Raw genomic sequence first — 17,254 nt, 5'->3', positions numbered from 1 at the left:
TTTATTCTGGAGAATATAGTGGTATCACGGTGCATGACAGAAGAGCAACCGGGTTATGTCATAAAGGATCAGATGGAGGAAGGAGCTTTTAAACATAGCCAGAGAATGATCAGTGTACATGAAATCCTGAGTAGGAAAAGGGCAAATTGGGGGTAATCTGGATTACGAGCCAGAACAGGGAATTGCAACTGTCTCCAACAGTGAAGGGGTTAACATTTCATTCGTCCTACTGGAATGTTAATGGACCACAGCAGAAATCCGGGAGTCTGGCTGCAACAGGAGCTCAGTCCTTGGCTTTGTTAACATTTGTGCTGGTTATTTTTCCTCTCATTCTTTCACACCTCTTCTTTCTCTCTCGTTTTTGGTCTCTCTCTCTCTCTCTCTCTCTCTGTGGCTTGTGTGGTCACGTTTGGTTTTAAGTGCCTGTTGTAATCCCATCCTCCTGGCCTGAGAGGGAGGAGGAGGGAAACGGCATGCGAGAAGCGAGCAACAAGATAAAATGGATAGCAGAGGCAAGAAGCCTGGAGGGTGGAAGATTGTGCTGCGAGGGAACATTAGAAAGGAAAGGGGAGACGCCCAGGATTTATAAAAACCAGCGGCTCAGGTTTTCAGGATTCCTAGCTCTTTCCTTCTCTACATGCGGGGCAAGACTCCAGCTAGGAAAACCCGCAATTCCTTCTTACTGTATTTTCCAGCCCAGCTTCGGTGCCGTTTTTCCATTATGGCTTTTGCTGCTGTGGTGAGTTTGGTTGTTGTTGTTTGTTATACAGGGGTGCCAGGAGGCTTAATAAATCAATGGTCCTTTGAGATCCCCAGATGAAAGGCACTAGCTCGTCCAAGTACATGATATGTCGCTCCCGCCAGCTGTACCGTTCCTGTGGGGGAGATATAAGCGGGGGGGCGGAAACTGAATGGCTGCAGGGAGCTTTGCATGAGGGTCAACAGGGGGACTGCCGTTCTGGGAGCGAACCGCAGGGCGCTCTGATCACCGGGGCAGGGGAACAGGCACTGCGGAAGCCCCAGCAGGGACAAGATGGATGCTTCGTGCTTGCTGAAGGTTGGGGGGGGGGCAGGAGAGGTGGAGAGCAGGGGAAACGGATCGTGGTCAGGGCACGGAAGAACAAGCCGCCCGGAGGAAAATGTAATGAAGAGCTCGTGTAAGGAAGCAAATGACGGCTTCCCAAAACGATTCCTGAAGTCAGGCTGAGTGAACGTAGCCCGAATTTCCGAGGACAACCTCCCTGCAAGGGGCTTGCGGCCTGTTGGCATCTAAGGAGCAGCTGCGGCTCCCTTGCCTTGGGAGAGACTGGGAAGGGGCGAGGGCGAGAATCGGCTCAGCCGACGCTCCCTCCTCTTGGGCCACCATCACCAAGGTAACCGCCCTTCTCCCCAAGCGGCCCCGCGGCCTGTCTCCCGGCCTCCCTGCAGGAGAAGAAAGCCCCGGGGGGAAACGAGGGCTGAGGTGTGAGATGGTCACAAACTGTTGCACGGGAAGCTTGCAGCCGCGCTGGGCGTGCGGTAAACCCGCGTGAGTACCCTGGCGAGCCCTGTGCGCCTGTGGCGGGGGGAAGTGCTTGTAACCGGAACCACTGCGGGCCGGGGCCGGCTCTAGGCCCCAGCAAAACAAGCCGGTGCTAGGGGCGGCTTCCCGTGCCCCCCGCCGCCCCGGCTCGCCTCCGCCTGCCCCGCCCAGCGCCCCGCCGCTGCTCCGCTCTTTGGCCTGCCCAGCCTGGGGGGGACCCGCAGGAAGCAATGCGGGATGCCGCAGGCCCGGTGGAGGAGGAGGGGCCGGGGATTTGGGGAAGGGGTTGGAAAGGGGGCGGACCCGAGGGGGGGGGCACGAAAAAAAAGCGAGGGCGGCCAAAAATCCTAGAGCCGGCCCAGCTGGGGATGGCTCTCTCTAAAGTCGCTGGGAAGATGGCTTCATGCACAACTTCTGAACTGCCATCAATGCGCCGTGCTTCAGCACCTCAACTAGCATTTGCTGGGAGGGCAGGGGAAGGAGCTGCTCCCCTTTACCGTTAGTCAAAGCCTGCTGCTTTGCTGCCTCTCAAAGGAGGGGTGTGCAAAATATGTGTGCGCAGGCAACCTACTTTCCAGCTGCTCTATTTTTTCCCATTCACCCTCCCTTACCAGCTGTAGGGATGGGCCTAAATAGATCAGTCCTCTGCCCTAGAGCCAGTAGCATCAGGTTTGCTGTCACTTCTTGCTGGGTGGTGGGGGTGGCACATAGGGGAAAAGGCTGCCCACAGAGCTCTGAATCTTTCCGAGTTGAATACAAAGAAAATGATCTGATGCTGCTTAAGATTTCCAACTGTGTCGTTCAAAATAGGTGACTAATGTTTGCCTCTGAACTCTGGCTGGAATCTAGATCCTCTGGTTCACATTTTTATTGTGCAGGCTGGAAACTTTCAGACTTATTTGCAAAGGCCTTTGATCACAAGGAAGTATGTGCCTGAGGCTGTTTTTAGACAACTGAGAGGCAATAAAGATAAAGCATTTCCTGAGTGGCACAATGATGACCCCATTCCCCTGTGTTTTGTGCCCCTCAGGGGAATGGGGAGTTGTACTGCCATGCATGTGGCTAATGCAGAGGTTTTGCTAGTAATGAGTGTTAAATACCTGGGGTGCGGGGTGGTAGGAACAGCTCCTGACCTTGTGAGATCCTAGACAACAAGTCACTTTTCTACACCCTTCTGATTCCCCTCCTACCTTTCTTCTGTCAGGTTTTGTCTATTTAGGCAGGGCGCTCTTCAGGGCAGGGCTTGTCTCTTCCTATATTTATGTACAGTGCCTAGTCAAGGGGGCTCCAATCTCAGATGGGGCCTCTAATTGCTACATCATACAGATGATGATGATAACACCAGGGAGAGGAAGTCACCTGTAGGTCTGAAATTCCTGTAGTGCAGAGTAAATGACACTGAGAGCTGGAGCCCCACCCCTCCAGGACAGAAAGTCAGAACCCCACTTCCTCCAATCTGCTAATCAGCAGAGCTAAGCCAGCATGGAGGAGCTTTTTGGCCAAGAGCAAAGCAGATTAACTTCACCCCTGAAGTAAAGGCGGCAACGGGGAAGGAACTATAACTGAGTCATAGTTTGGTGGTTGGTCTGCTCCTGGGATGGCATAGTTTACTCAGGGCAAATTGTAAGGGTAACCTCTGGCTATGACACCCATTTACTCACTTATTTAACAGCTTGCCTCTGGTTTCACCTTCCTTTTTCAGTACTCTTTCAGTAAGCCTGCTCAAACAGAGGTAAACAAGGTTTAATTCTTTTCCGTCAATCTCCATCAATCTCCATGCACTTGTCTAGGCTAAGAAACAAAGCCAGCTGGACAAAACACGGCCCTTTCTGACTGGTGTGGAAAATGACTGTCCCACTGTTGTAGATGAAGCCGAACAAGTTCAACACCTGCCATAAGCCAGCCTGGCCAATCGCTAACTCTAGCAGGGGTCAGTCATGCTTTAGGTTTGTCTATATCAGCATGACAACCATTTTCACGACTGGTTGAAGTGGATGATGAGGGACCGAGAGCAGCGTCTAGCTGATAGCGGTCATTCACAGGCCACATTTAAGTGACCAGTCTCTAGCTGTTCTTATATGTGTAAGTAGAGTTTTGCAATGAAGGCCTAATTTGTTATAACAGCTCTGTTGTCACTTAGGCATCTAAATGAAATGACCAGATTTTTCATGAGTGCTCAGCACGCAACAGATCCCATTACTGTCAGTGGGAGCAATTGGGTGCTGAGCTCTTTAGAAAATCTAGCCTGAAAATGACCTCTCGAAACTAATCTCCAGCCTATCAGAATTTAGGGTATGAGTTGCTGTACTAGGTCAGACGAGTAGTCCATCCTAGTCCAGTATCTTGTCTCTAGCAATGCTTGGGACCTGAGGCTTCAGCAGAACTTGAAACCCCTGTAATATACCTAGCTGATGGTGTGAAGTGATACATGAAGTGGGAGTGAGAACAAAGGGAATTCTCTTATTTTTTCTTATGCGTTTAAGCTGGTCTGCCAGCAGGGTCTTTGCAGACCCTGTTTATTGCAACTGTTAACCTCTAAAAGTTCTTTATATTTTAGTGGGTTTTAACTACCTGACTTCCGCTTAAATCACCACACTAAAAATATCACCCCACAGCCAGAACTCATCTTCTCTGGCAAAGTGGGTTAGTAGTCAGAGCTGCTAGGCCCTGAGCCTGCAATTGAATCCCATGTAGGTGGACCTTGAACCTCCCGTGATGCCCGGGGGCTTGGTGTAGATGCAAAATTTCGCTCACATGGATGTAATTGCAGGAGCAGGGCACAAGTCAGACTTTCCCATTAACAGGGCCAGCTCTAGGCCCCAGCAAAACAAGCAGGTGCTTGGGGTGGCACATTTCTAGGGGCGCCATTCCGGTGCTGGCCATGCTGCCCCCCGAAATGTGCCCCCGCCGCCCCAGCTCGCCTCCGCCTGCTCCCCTGAGCGCGCCGCTGCCACTCCGCTTCTCCCCCCTCCCTTCCAGGCTTGCTGCCTGCGAAACAACTGTTTGTTACAGTCACCGTTTTGCGCAGCAAGCCTCGGAGGTGGGGGTGGAGCAGAGGTGAGCTGGGGCGGGGAGCGGTTCCTCTTCCCCCCTCCCCGCTACTTCCTGCACTCCCCCCACACCCTTGCTCACCTCCGCTCTGCCTGCTCCCCTGAACGCACTCCTCTCCCTCACCTGAGAGGAAGGGGGGAGAAGCAGAGTGGCGGCGTGTTCAGGGGCGCAGGCGGAGCAGAGGTGAGCAAGGGCGGGGCGTTGCTGGGCGGGAGGGAATGCGGCATGCCCAGGGGAGGAAGTGGGGCCCGGGAATTGGGGATGGGGTTGGGAAGAAGCGGAGTTGGGGTGGAGCCGGGGGGCATGAAAAAAAGCGTGGGCGGCCAACATTTTTTTTGCTTGGGACAGCAAAAATCCTAGAGCTGGCCCTGCCATTATACACAACCACACATTGCTGCACACGTCTGTAATCATAACAGCTGATATTTCCATAACACCTTCTATCCTGAGGGTCTACATATTGTGAGCTGGGTGAAACATTGTTACAGGTAGAGTTAAAACCTCAGGAAGTTTGATAGGTGTGAACATAGCCTTCAATTAACATAACAGTAAGGGAAAGCACTCACCGAAGACAAAAGGAGTACAGTAGAACCTCAGAGTTACGAACTGACTGGTCAGCCACACAACTCATTTGGGCAGCAGCAGCAGCGACACCCTCCCCCCCCCCCAAAACAACAAAACAAAAACCAAATACAGTACAGTACTGTGATAAATGTAAACTTAAAAAAAAAAAAGGGCGGGGGAGAGTTTGACAAGGTAAGGAAACTATCTGTGCTTGTTTCATTTAAATGAAGATGGTTTTCTTCCGCATAGTAAAGTTTCAAAGCTATATTAAGACAATGTTCAGTTGTAAACCTTTGAAAGAACCACCATAATGTTTTGTTCAGAGTTACAAACAACCTCTAGTCCCCAGGTGTGTGTAACTCTGAGGTTTTACTGTATGTGAACCCACTCAGGAGCTTTTGCTGAATATTGTTTTGAGGAGGTTTGCATGTAGGCATGTGTGTAGGCAGAACAGAAAATAAACTAGGAGAGACAAGCAGAAGAATGGAGGGATAGCTCAGTGGTTTGAGCATTGGCCTGCTAAACCCAGGATTGTGAGTTCAGTCCTTGAGGGGGCCATTTAGGGATCTGGGGCAAAAATTGGGGATTGGTTCTGCTTTGAGCAGGGGTTTGGACTATAAGATCTCCTAAGGTCCCTTCCAACCCTGATATTCTGTTCTATGAAAGCAGTGTCTGACCCTGGAAGAAGCATGAGGACAGGTTTTTGGGTCAGGAACACAGGCAGAGAAGATTATTCTTAGTTCTGTTCACAAAATAAGCTGTTTCTTACTGTTTGATTCCTACTGTGTTCAGAGACACAGGACTCTGTATATTCTGTGTAAATAAACAAAACTGCATCAGAGAAATACCAATCTGTCACCAATTTCTACTCCTACCTGGAACATCCCCAGGGCCTCAAACTTTGGCTAGCCACTTGGGTCAAAAAGGAGCAACAATATGGTTCACAAAGAGAACTCATCAGGAAGTGTGGTCACTTTCAGGTGGAGCTGTAAAGCAGTGACTTTGGAGAACAGGTTTTGTTATGGTAGGAGAGGAATGGAAGAATTTCTCTCTTCATCTTTCATGGCCTAGCCTTCCAGCCAGGTCATCTCTTTGCAGTTCTATCTCCTTCCAGCTAAAGAATCCACACCAACACCCAAACAGAGCTCCTTCTGTCCCTCTCAAGCTGTTGAAGTTCTAAGCTTTTTTACCCTTGCTGGGCACTGCAGAGTTATTTCTTTGCTCCTTTGACTCAGGACTACCTCCTAGGCTTTTTTCCCCACTCCCTCCCCTTCCTGGGGACTCTGGCAACTTCTACCAGCGACCTCCCTGCTTCATAGACACTCTATTTCCAAGGCCCCCACAGGAGTTTAATTTGCTCCGTGGTTCTCTCTACCCTGCCTTCACCAGGCTCTTCCCAGAAAGCTGGCACTTCCACTGGTCCTCTGTCCTAGATTTCCCCTTTCTGACAAAGTTTTGCCTCTACGAAGTCCTCCCTGACTCTTTCCCAGCTGGGGTCACTACTGGTAATTAAGCCACCAGATCAGGATCTGCTTGGGGGGTGGGGCAGGTAAACTGCTAAGTAACAGGTAAGGCTAAGGCTGACTTTCCTTAAAGGGCCTGCTAGCCTTTGGCAGGCCATTATACAGATGATAGGGCCAGTCTAGTTCTCTTGGCCCCTTTGACTTGAGTTCCCCCCCACACCTCTACATACCTAGGAAACAGCCTCTTGCTCCCATCTGGCTGCGCTCGAGTCCCACAAGCTGTGGTGATTCCCTTCCTCCTCCACCTGTTTATGTCTTGGTGACCCTTCTACTACTCCTATGTGAACAGGAAGTCAGTAGATGGAGCCACAACACAACTTTCCAGGCCAGGAGAAAGACAGGAAATTGCAAGCACCTCTGCGGTGACCTGCAGGCACAGTGATCTGGGGATGGCACCCGGATGACTGGCTGTGTGTGTACAGCACGGATCCCAGAGAGTGAGACCCTATGCAAGCGCACAGGTCTCAGGGTACCTCTGATTCACCAAACTGTGTTCCATCCAAGTGTCTGTTTTGCTGGCAGCCAGTCCCGCATTCCTCTCTTTCCCAAGTAGTTCAAAGATGCCTCTCCTGAAGGGTATGTGAAGAATAGGTGGCATCCACTTCCTGCTCTTCACTGCCTCAGACATGCCACCCTCAGATAATGATCATCTTTCGTGGGAGGGACCTTCTCAGACAGGGATTTCCTAGCACCCAAGTATGTGTTTCTGAAAACTACAGAGCCAGAACAGCTTGCTGCGGGCCCACAGCTCCTCCAGCGCTGGCTTCCAGTTTGTTCGGCGGAGGGAGCGTGATTTCCTTCTTCTACTCTGAGAATGTTAATGCCACCATTGATTGTGCTCCCCACTCACAGATGCGGGGCCTGATCCTGAAGGGCCTTACAGACACAAGCAGCCCTGCTGATATCAATGTGCCCACACCCATGTACTTGTGCAAGCGAGGCTTTGCAGCATCCGGCCCTTCATGCAAGTGCTCCCTTCACCACTGCGCCTGACAAACTGAGGAGCAGGGGCAGTACATTCACCAAATTAGCCCAAGATAGCTTCAGAAGTGGACCTCAAGTCTATAGCGTCCTTAGGCCTTCAGGTCCTCATGCCCTGATTCCTGAGGACCCTGGGCCCATATGCAGAACAGCAGTACAACTCTGCTGTAATACCCTTTCTGGGGTTGTGAGACATGCAAGATTTTTTTAGAAGGTAAGTCATCAAACACAAATTAAGCACAGGCACATAAGTACAACTACTTTGTTTCATCAAACCTATGTATTTCTTAACATTATACTTTTTTTTTTTTAATGATTACTGTAATAGGCAAAGTTTTTAAGATAATTGTAGTGTAATTTTTGATAAGGGCTTCAGCGCCCTAGCTGGCAGGAGGGCTGAGCAGGGCCGGAGGCTCGGACCCCGGCTGGCAGGGGTCCAGGTGGCTGGAACCCCAGACCAGCAGCGAAGTGAGCAGGGCCGGCGGCTGGTATCCCAGGCCGGCAGCAGGCAGAGCAGGGCCGACGGCCGGGACCCCTGGTGGCAAGGGGCCGGCGACTGGAACCCCAGACTGTCAGCAGGCTGAGCTAGGTGGCAGACAGAACCCCAGACCGGCAGTGGCTCACCCGCCGGTTCCTGCCAGCCGGGGTCCCGGCCGCCGGCCCCGCTCAGGACCCAGGCTGGCAGCGGGCTGAGCGGGGCCAGCGGCTGGGACCCCAGCTGGCAGCAGCGTGCCAGTAAAAATTAGCATGTGTGCCGCAGGTTGCCAACCCCTGTGTTAATGTAACCTATGTGCCTAATAGGGAGATGTCTCTTTAAGAGACCCACTGTGGGATGTAGGAGTGAGCTGTGTCTGGGTCACTGTTGCTAGGCAGATTAAGCACTCCACAGCCAGAAGTTTCTGGAATTGGGTATGGATGGTAGCATTGAGTCTGCTCCTATAGGTTCCCTGTTGCTGGGGTCAGACTCCATGGGGGCAGGCAGTCAGGGCACCTGCTGTACAAAGGGCCAACATGTGCCCTGTGTGAGTTGGGAGAAGCTGAGCCCAGGAGCAGGAAGCAGGCTGTTGTCCCTAACTCAAGCATTTTGCAGGTTAGTGATACTGTTACCTTCTAACAGGGAAGCCTGGGCAATGCTAATTATAGCAAGGGGAAATTGGGAGGAAAAAAATAACAACTTCCGTTTTAATTGTACTGTACGCTTCGAATGTTTTGATTTTAGCCAAACTGGTCCAGTTACATTGTCTCAGCTAGTGTGATTCACCAACTTTTCTTTAAATGTAGTAATGGGGAAAGAGTCACTTCTATTTTACTATTCTCAGTGTTGTATTTTCTTGTAACAGGGTTTTCTTTAAATCTAAATATGTAACTGAGCAGTTGGTTAATCCGTCAGCTGACTGGCTAGCAGTGATTTCAGCAGAGGAAGAGTCTGTCCGGAGTCCAACTGAAGATTCCTACAAGCTAGGGGAGGGATGATGTTGTTTTAGACTCAGCAGACTGTATAGATTTGGTGATCAAAGGCTCTGAGATTTAGGTGAACTAAACCTAAGATTTGGGGAACTTTCAGTTTCTTCTCACTGTGTTTCTGTGGGGACTGAAGATTTTAATTTTTCTTTATTTATGTTTATGTATAAATGAAGGCAATATATGTAGATTGTAAAATAGGCATGTTATGCTGTAAAATTAGATTATTTGTTTATCATAAGATTTTATAAAGTTATTTAAATTCATTTCTTAGTTCCTTTAGGGCCTTGAATGTGGGGAGGTTGACACTGTGCAATCCTTGCTGAAAATCCTTAGAGATTCTGGGTCTCCAGCTACTTTCCTATGGGAGTTGGGTATTTTTAGGCACTGGAGAAGGGCAATGAAGTGGACTATAGCCCACCCAAAGGTTACACTAACTGTGTAAACCAAGTGCATTAAGACTGTTAGGAGTGGGCTAGTGGCAGCCCAGAAGAGTGGGGCAGAGTAGATGGACATGGCAAAGACTAATTTTTAGGAAGTTAGAGGGGGTTGATTGGTTCAGCTTTGAATTCAAATGTTTAATTAACTCTTAATTCTGAATCTGAGTTAACTGCTCAATCAGAAGATACATCCAGTTGCTCCTGAATATACTGAGTCTTTGTCTATCCTCACACTTTTGTTGGTAAAACTTTTGCCGGTCCGGGTGTGAAAAAATACCCCCTGACCAACATACGTTTCACCAACAGAAGTGCTGGTGTGCACAGCACTATATTGGCGGGAGTTGCTCTCCTGCTGACATAGCTCCCACCACCCATTGGGGTGGTTTAATTATGCCAATGGGAGAGCTCTCTCCTGCCAGTGTAGAGCGGCTCCATGGGAGACCTTACACTGGCCAGCTGCAGCGGTACAGCTGTGCATCTATAAGGTCTGTAATGTAGACACAGCTTGAGAGGCTTGATCTGCCTCTTTAACGTGGTCCAGAAAGAGGGAGCAACCTGGGAGTAGGGGATCGGAATTGCTTTATTTAATAGAAGGAGAGGGGGGTTAATAATGCATTCTTCCACTGAGTCTGAGTTGTCTACTTAGATTGCAAGCTTTTTGAGACAGACACAGGTGTATGTACGTCACCCAATACAGTAGGGTCCCAATCTCAGTTATGATAATATCAGTATCATCATAATAATGGTACTAACAAGATCAGAGTCCCCAGCAATCTCATGGGACTCTCTGACCATTGTGCATGATGTAGTAGCCCCAATGAACTCAGCGACTCAGGATGGAACCCTGGACTCCTTCATAAGTCCTTCTATTATTTCTTATGCTGTCCCAGTACGGGACCCACTGAGCATGATGCCCAAGGACCTTTTCCCACTGCTGCTTCCGTGGCATGGCATTAATTTCCCCATGAGCACGTCACAAATTTTTGCTTTCACCAGAATGTTCGGTCTGGAAGTTCTTCCTTTGATACTGGTGGATTTGTGCATATTTTTAAATGTTTCCTTCTTTCCCTGTAGGTTGGCTGCATTGGTTGGGCCTCACTCATGTTGCACCACTGATGGCTTGCTACTCAGAGCAGAAGCAGAGGAGTGAATGAATTGGGGCATGAGCACAGGGAGGCCACACCTTGTATCCAGCAGCCATGCTCCTCCAAGGACTGCGGCTCTATGGGAAGTGGTGCCGTTTTTCTCGCCCCATTACTCAGCTCCTTACCTTAACTGTGGTGACGTTTGGCGTGTTGGCTCCCTTGATTTGCCACCGGCTCCTCCACTCCTATTTTTACTTACGCCGCTGGCATCTGAACCCCATGAGCCAGGAGTTCCTGGAGCAGAACCAGGAGGATGGCCAGGCCGCCCTCCGTTACTTCGAGGACCTGCGGACTCCTAACTCCTCGGAGATCTCAGGCGACAAGGCCCTCAGACCGTGGCTGCTCATCACTATCATCACCGTGCAGAGGCGGAACGAGTTCCACTACGTCCTGCAGGTGGCTTCCCGCTTCCACCGCCTCCTCCAGCAGTGTGGCCCTCGCTGCCGGAGCCACCAGATCTTTCTCTGTAACGTGGAGCAGGAGCCAGGCAGCCACCAGGACGCCAGGCTGTTGGGTACCTTCTTTGCAATGGTCAGCCGCTACAAAAACTGGGAGGACCCCAATGCCTCAGTGAACCAGTTTGAGAAGGAGAAGCGGGACTATGCCTTCTGTCTGGAGCAATCGCTGTTGGCCTACAGTCCAGAGTACGTCCTTCTGGTGGAAGACGATGCTGTTCCCGAAGAGGAGATATTCCCTGTCCTGCAGCACCTGCTGTTGGCACGGCTCTCAAAGCCACACCTCAAAGATGCCCTCTACCTGAAGCTGTACCATCCCGAGCGGCTTCAGCGCTATATCAACCCGGAGCCCATGAGGATCCTGGAGTGGCTCGGCCTGGGCATGTTTCTGGGCCCTCTGCTGAGCTTTGTGTACTCCTGGGTGTCTGGCCGCCCAAGCCTTACCTGGCCCATTGTCCTGTTTTTTGCCTTGTACAGCATGGCACTAGCAGAACTGGTGGGGCGCCACTACCTGCTGGAGCTGCGCCGGCTGGCTCCTGCGCTCTACAACGTGGTGCCAGCCACTGAGTGCTGCACGCCTGCCATGCTGTTCTCCGCCCCCTCCGCCCGCCGTGTCTTAGGTTACCTTCAGGAGCTGCACTGCCGTCGGGGCTTCGCCAAGGACATTGCACTCTACTCGCTGTTGCGCACCAAGGGTGAGAAGGCCTATGTGGTGGAGCCCAATCTGATCATGCACGTGGGGATGTTTTCCAGCCTCAGGCCAAATGACAGCCCTAAGCTACTGTGACCCGCCGAGAAATGCCTTTATGGAAAGGCTGGGAGGAGCCAAGGGAGCCTTGTCTGTGGACAGACATATCAGGTGTGACTTCAGATAGCATGCCAGTTGCAACTGTGCTCAGAACTACCGGCGCCACCTAGTGGAGGGAAAGGAACTTTAAAAAAAAAAAGTTTACTTAAACCTGTAGATGCATTATTTATTTTATAATGAAGTGAAAAGAGGGTGGAGGTTTTCAGGGAAGGGAAGGGTTTGCTACTATCCTTAGTCTTTTTTGGGGGGGGAGACCCCCCAATACACACACACACACACACACACACACAGGCCATTTGCACATGAAAGTGCCTCCTACAGCAGTGTCCAAGAAACCAGTCTCTGGTATCACAGACCCAAGACAGTTTGGCTGTATCAGCTGTTGTTTGAGATCTCCTTTGTCTTTTTAGCTGCCCCATCCAACCCCCCCCCCCCCCCCCACCACCACCACACAAACACACACACACTCGTCCTTCCTCACCTACAATGGCCTTGTTTCAATTCCTTCCACATTAGTCAATGCCACTCCTGTGGTCACATATATCCCAGTCTCAAGGCACTGGAAATGCTAGCCAGCGTAAGTGCATCAGGCTCAAGCTGACCTAGGAGGAAGTATGGAGTTGGAGAATAGCCCGTTTCCCCCAACCTTCTCCACGTCTTACCCCAATGATCTATTCATCTCTTCAAATAAAAACATGAAGAGACCTTTACAAGAGGCATGATGCATATAATGAGCCCCTTACCCCAGATTCTGCACATGGTTCTGGGAACACGTTTCATGCTGCTTCAGCACCTCCGGGTCTTCTCCTTTGTGGATAACACACCTCTTCCCCCACAGCTCTCCTTTCACCTTGGAGCAGAGGAGCATTGCCAGCAGATTGAGGGAAGTGATTATTCCCCTCTATTCGGCACTGGTGAGGCCACATCTGGAGTATTAGGTCCAGTTTTGGGGCCCCCACTACAGAAAGGATGTGGACAAATTGGAGAGAGTCCAGCGGAGGGCAACGAAAATGATCAGGGGGCTGGGGCACATGACTTACAAGGAGAGGCTGAGGGAACTGGGCTTGTTTAGTCTGCATAAGAGAAGAGTGAGGAGGCATTTGATAGCAGCCTTCAACTACCGGAAGGGGAGTTCCGAAGAGGATGGAGCTCGGCTGTTCTCAGTGCTGGCAGATGACAGAACAAGGAGCAATGGTCTCAAGTTGCAGTGGGGGAGGTTTAGGTTGGATATTAGGAAAAACTATGTCACTAGGAGGGTGGGGAAGCACTGGAATGGGTTGCCTAGGGAGGTGGTGGAATCTCCATCCTTAGAGGTTTTTAAGGCCTGGCTTGACAAAGCCCTGGCTGGGATGATTTAGTTGGCGTTGGCCCTGCTTTGAGCAGGGGGTTGACTAAATGACCTCCTGAGGTCTCTTCCAACCCTAATCTTCTATGATTCTATGATCTGAAACACAAAGTCCATGTTCTTCCCCTTTGTTTCAGCTTCCCCAAACAACCTCCAGCTCGCCGTATGTGGCTTGGATTCGCTGGCCCACGCACATACTCTCACACTCCCGCACAGCCTCACATCAGAACAACCTTTGAGATTGCACATACAGCTACCTCTCATAGGTGAGGAAGAGCAGATTCCCCATTTAGGCCCTGATCCTGTATCACCAGGAGCTCACTCATTAACTTTGAGTGCAAGCCCTTTAAACTGGCCCTAGATGGGTTGCCACCTATCCTGATTGTCCATGGATTCTACCTGCGACATCGAGAAGCTCCAGTTTGCCTTGGGCAGCCCAATGGATGATCCAGGATGATCATGCTTTGACATCATGTTATTTATAGGAAAGGCAAAGGAAGAATTGCAGCAGCATGGTGTGTCAGTGCACTTATCTTGCCTCAACTTGCAGTTAGATATAGATGACAGCTGCAGAAGTCACAGTTCACTGCTCCTACCATGAATAGCTGGGCACGGTCAGATGAGCATGCTTCAGTAATGTGCCCTATTGAAGGGGCCACTCCTAAATAGACACGTTAAATAACTAATCTTCTGGTCCAACTGGTGGGGAGTTTGGATGGTTTCCAAGAGTTGGCTGTTTTCTAGCAGAACTGCTCTGTGTGCATTGAAAACCAAAACCACATGAGAAATAAGATCCTGGGGATTTGTTACAAATTCAAAAGTGCCTTTGAAAGGGTTTGTACCCCATGGTCCTGATCTACAGCCCATTGCAGTCAATGAGAGTCTTTTTATTGACTTTAGGGTGCTTTGGACCCGGCACTATATGAGGAGACCTACTCCCAGTTTTGAGAGGCACTGAGGTGAAACTGTGTGCAAATCGCAAATTTTCCTGGCTTCAGAATGAACCGAGTGAAACAGTTTGGGGGCAGAAAGAGTTCCATTTGCAATTTTCTTTCTTTCATTTGTCAGAGCCTGGAACTCATGGTAAAACTAGGATTAGTAAGGGCAGATGCGTGTCTGTGTGTGAACCCATGTGGACCAAAACCAAAGAGAATATTTGCACAAGCCCCGGAGGAAGTAAGTTTCGCACAGTTCATTTTCAGGCCGTGAGGGGCAACTGACCTGTAAACTGCTCAGCACACAGGAGAGAGGCAGTCAGGCACAGGGTGTCACTAGAGCACAGAACAATGCCTGCTCAAGCTGCTGAACATCATCTCTTGCTAGATCAGCTGGGATTCTTTCAGAGGATCACTGTGGCTTTCACAAGGGCATGGACTCTAAGAGCTGACAAAACACTATGTTTTATTTTCACCTGATGAAAATTCCAAAGGTTCCACACAACAGTCACCAGCATCCCTCAGGATAGATGCTGAAACCTGTTCCCAGACTGAGTGCAGCTGGTATGGCTTCCCCGTGTCTCCCTCGCAGAGAGCCACACACAAATACCTTCTTGGTAGTGTTGTTCTTTGTTAGGTTGTAGAATTTGGGGGTCATTGTGAATTTATTCCACTAAGTGCCTGGGCATGTAGAGGGAAAGGTGACTATCTATTTATGCTGCCTCGACTGTTGAATGTTTCAGATGTGGGGTATGTTTTTTTTTCTTCTTTGTTTTTTAATCTTTGTACTGTATGGATCCAGAACAACACCCCTTTTTTTGGTGGTTGGTTGGTCATGTTAGTGCAAAAGAAAAGCCCACAGCAAGGGGTTACAAATTGTTTGGCTTAAAAAAGAGAGAGAGAAAGAACCAAGTGATGATGTTCAGTTAATAAATGCTCTGGCGTGGGAAATGATTTATCATTTTGTCAGCATGTTACTTGTCTTCCTTACCACCTCTCCATTTGGATAGTGTCTCTGAAGCAATGCATTGCTCATTTGGTGCCCTCTCCAAAGCCCACAGCAGGAGTCTTTCTATTCACGTCAGGCCCACACACAATATATATTTCACGCGGATTCTCTTTATTAATCATTTTGAATTTTTTTTTAAATGCTTGGAAAGAGACCTTAAGTACTTATTTGGCCCTCCTCCCCATAACATGTGAGTGCCTCACTGATGGATTTTGTCCTCCCAACACCCCTGAGAGAGAGAAATATTGATCCCATTTTACAGCTAGGGAACCGAGGTACAAGATGATTAAGGGTCTGTCTGCACTCGGAGCTGGGGATGTAATCCCCATCTTGAGAAGACATACCGCCCCTAAAAAAACATACCGCCCATGCTAAAAAGAGAGCGTAGTTGCAGCAGTGTGAGTGGCATGCTGCCCCAAAGATGTACCCAGCCAAGCTGCTAGATATGTACTCGGGGTGGCAAGCCCATCCTGCTGGTTGTGCTGCCGTAACTATGCTGTTTTTAGCATGCTGGCTCGACCAGAGTTAGCGCAGGTATGTCTCCTTGAGCTGGAATTTACATCTCCAGCTCCAAGTGGAGACGTACCCTAAGCGACTTGGCCAAGGTCTGAGATGGTCTGTGGTGGAGAAGGGAACAGAACCCTGAGCCCCAGCCCAGTGTCTTGCCCCTCAGCCCAAAAGCACTCCTTCTCCCCTACGTCCTTCCATGTGCAGGGCACGTGTGTATGTTGATGCTGTGTGAGTGTGTCAGGGACGTGTGTGTGAGAGGTTGTGCTTGTGGGGAAGAATTTGTGGTTGTGTATAGGGAGGATATAGTTGGGCATATATGAGGAAAGGGGAGTGTGTGATAGTGGGCATATCAGAGGGTGTGTTTTGTGATTGTCAGTAAAGGGATAAAAGGACTGGGGCGGGGGACAGTGCAGTGCATGATTGTGTGTGTGAGTACAGGGGCCCTGTGATTGTGTGCAGGGATGTATGTGTCGAGGGCAAAGTTTGTGAAGGGTTTGTGTGTGTGCGTGTAGGTGGCTGTTGAAGAGAGCTGGGATTGTGGGGGAGTCTGTGCATACATGTGGGAGGGGAGTGTCTGCTAATGGGAAACTCTGTGTCTGTATTAGTGGGTATTGGCAACACTGGGGGCCATTTTGTGTTTGGGCCCAGTGCAGACTCCAAGAGCCTTCACCCTTGCGCCTTCCATGAAGGGCACGGGCCAACTGCTGTCCCTCCTAGTGCCTCTTTGGTGTAAGTAATCCACAAGCAGGTGGCTTAGAGGCCAGGGTGAGGGCCTCTCCCCTTCTGCACATGCTGGTGGAACTGGCCAAATGCAGAGAGGAGGGTACTGTGCAGGGATGGTGCAGCAAGCCAATTCCCTCTGTAGAGCAGGAGATCTGGGATCCACGGTGCCGGCTGGTGCACCTGCTGACAAGAGGCAAACCCCACATGTCAGGGAGATAGACAGTTTTGCCAGGAGGCTGCCCTGATTGCTGTGGAGCCAGGACTGCGGCAGAATTCTCATAACACTGATTAAAGGCCAGTGTTTCTGAGATGAGGACTGTGGGATGGGGTGGGGAAACAGACTACTTAAACCACTTTCCTGATTAGATAGTGACAAACCAGCTGGACTTTGAGATGGTTGAGCAAGACTCTAAGGCATAGAAAACAGCCAGATGGCAGCTCTCCCCAGTGTGACAGGAGAGATGAAAGGTGAACAGTCACGCATGAATACTAATCTACATCAGATCGCACTTTAACCCCACCATGCACAGAGCACCCTTTCTGTGTTTTGTCAGTCCTGTCTTTCCACGTGCACACACATACACGCTCACACACACTTCCACCAATCAGTATATTTCCAGTTCCGTTTCAGTCACTTTATGGACATAACCAGGCATACAACACGGCTAGGGACAGGCTTTACGCTGCAGACTGGGTTTTAATCTAACTTTGCCCATTTCTGATGTGGTGGCAGATTGTGAAATGGTGTGAGGCAACTTCAGACATCACGTTCCTTTCCCCCA

At 50.1% G+C, this 17,254-nt stretch overlaps 1 protein-coding gene across 8 annotated transcripts; it reads left to right on the top strand.

Annotated features, from left to right (window-relative positions):
- The first annotated feature begins 244 nt into the window (after nt 1-244).
- Nucleotides 245-15,644, top strand: PGAP4 (post-GPI attachment to proteins GalNAc transferase 4). Of its 8 annotated transcripts, none has more exons than XR_012159137.1 (3): nt 245-1,373; nt 10,617-12,001; nt 12,789-15,644. XR_012159137.1 is itself a non-coding variant. In XM_073345707.1 (3 exons), the coding sequence occupies exon 3, from the start codon at nt 10,742-10,744 to the stop codon at nt 11,927-11,929; it is 1,188 nt and encodes a 395-aa protein (XP_073201808.1). In that variant the 5' UTR covers nt 245-1,373; nt 7,513-7,855; nt 10,617-10,741; the 3' UTR covers nt 11,930-15,644. The 8 variants fall into 8 exon arrangements, 7 of the variants coding, with proteins under 7 accessions (XP_073201808.1, XP_073201806.1, XP_073201805.1 ...); XM_073345707.1 differs by adding an exon at nt 7,513-7,855 and having other exon boundaries at nt 10,617-15,644; XM_073345708.1 differs by lacking the exon at nt 245-1,373 and adding exons at nt 1,388-1,528; nt 7,513-7,855 and having other exon boundaries at nt 10,617-15,644.
- The last annotated feature ends 1,610 nt before the right edge of the window (nt 15,645-17,254 follow it).

This window comes from Lepidochelys kempii, chromosome 5 (genome assembly GCF_965140265.1).
Source record: "Lepidochelys kempii isolate rLepKem1 chromosome 5, rLepKem1.hap2, whole genome shotgun sequence".
In the NCBI taxonomy this organism is placed as follows: domain Eukaryota; kingdom Metazoa; phylum Chordata; order Testudines; family Cheloniidae; genus Lepidochelys; species Lepidochelys kempii.
This window is presented reverse-complemented; position numbering and strand designations above follow the sequence as displayed.

What these genes read in the sequence shown, in the direction of transcription:
- PGAP4 (XM_073345705.1), top strand. Translation starts at nt 10,742, where the DNA reads ATGCTCCTCCAAGGACTGCGGCTCTATGGGAAGTGGTGCCGTTTTTCT.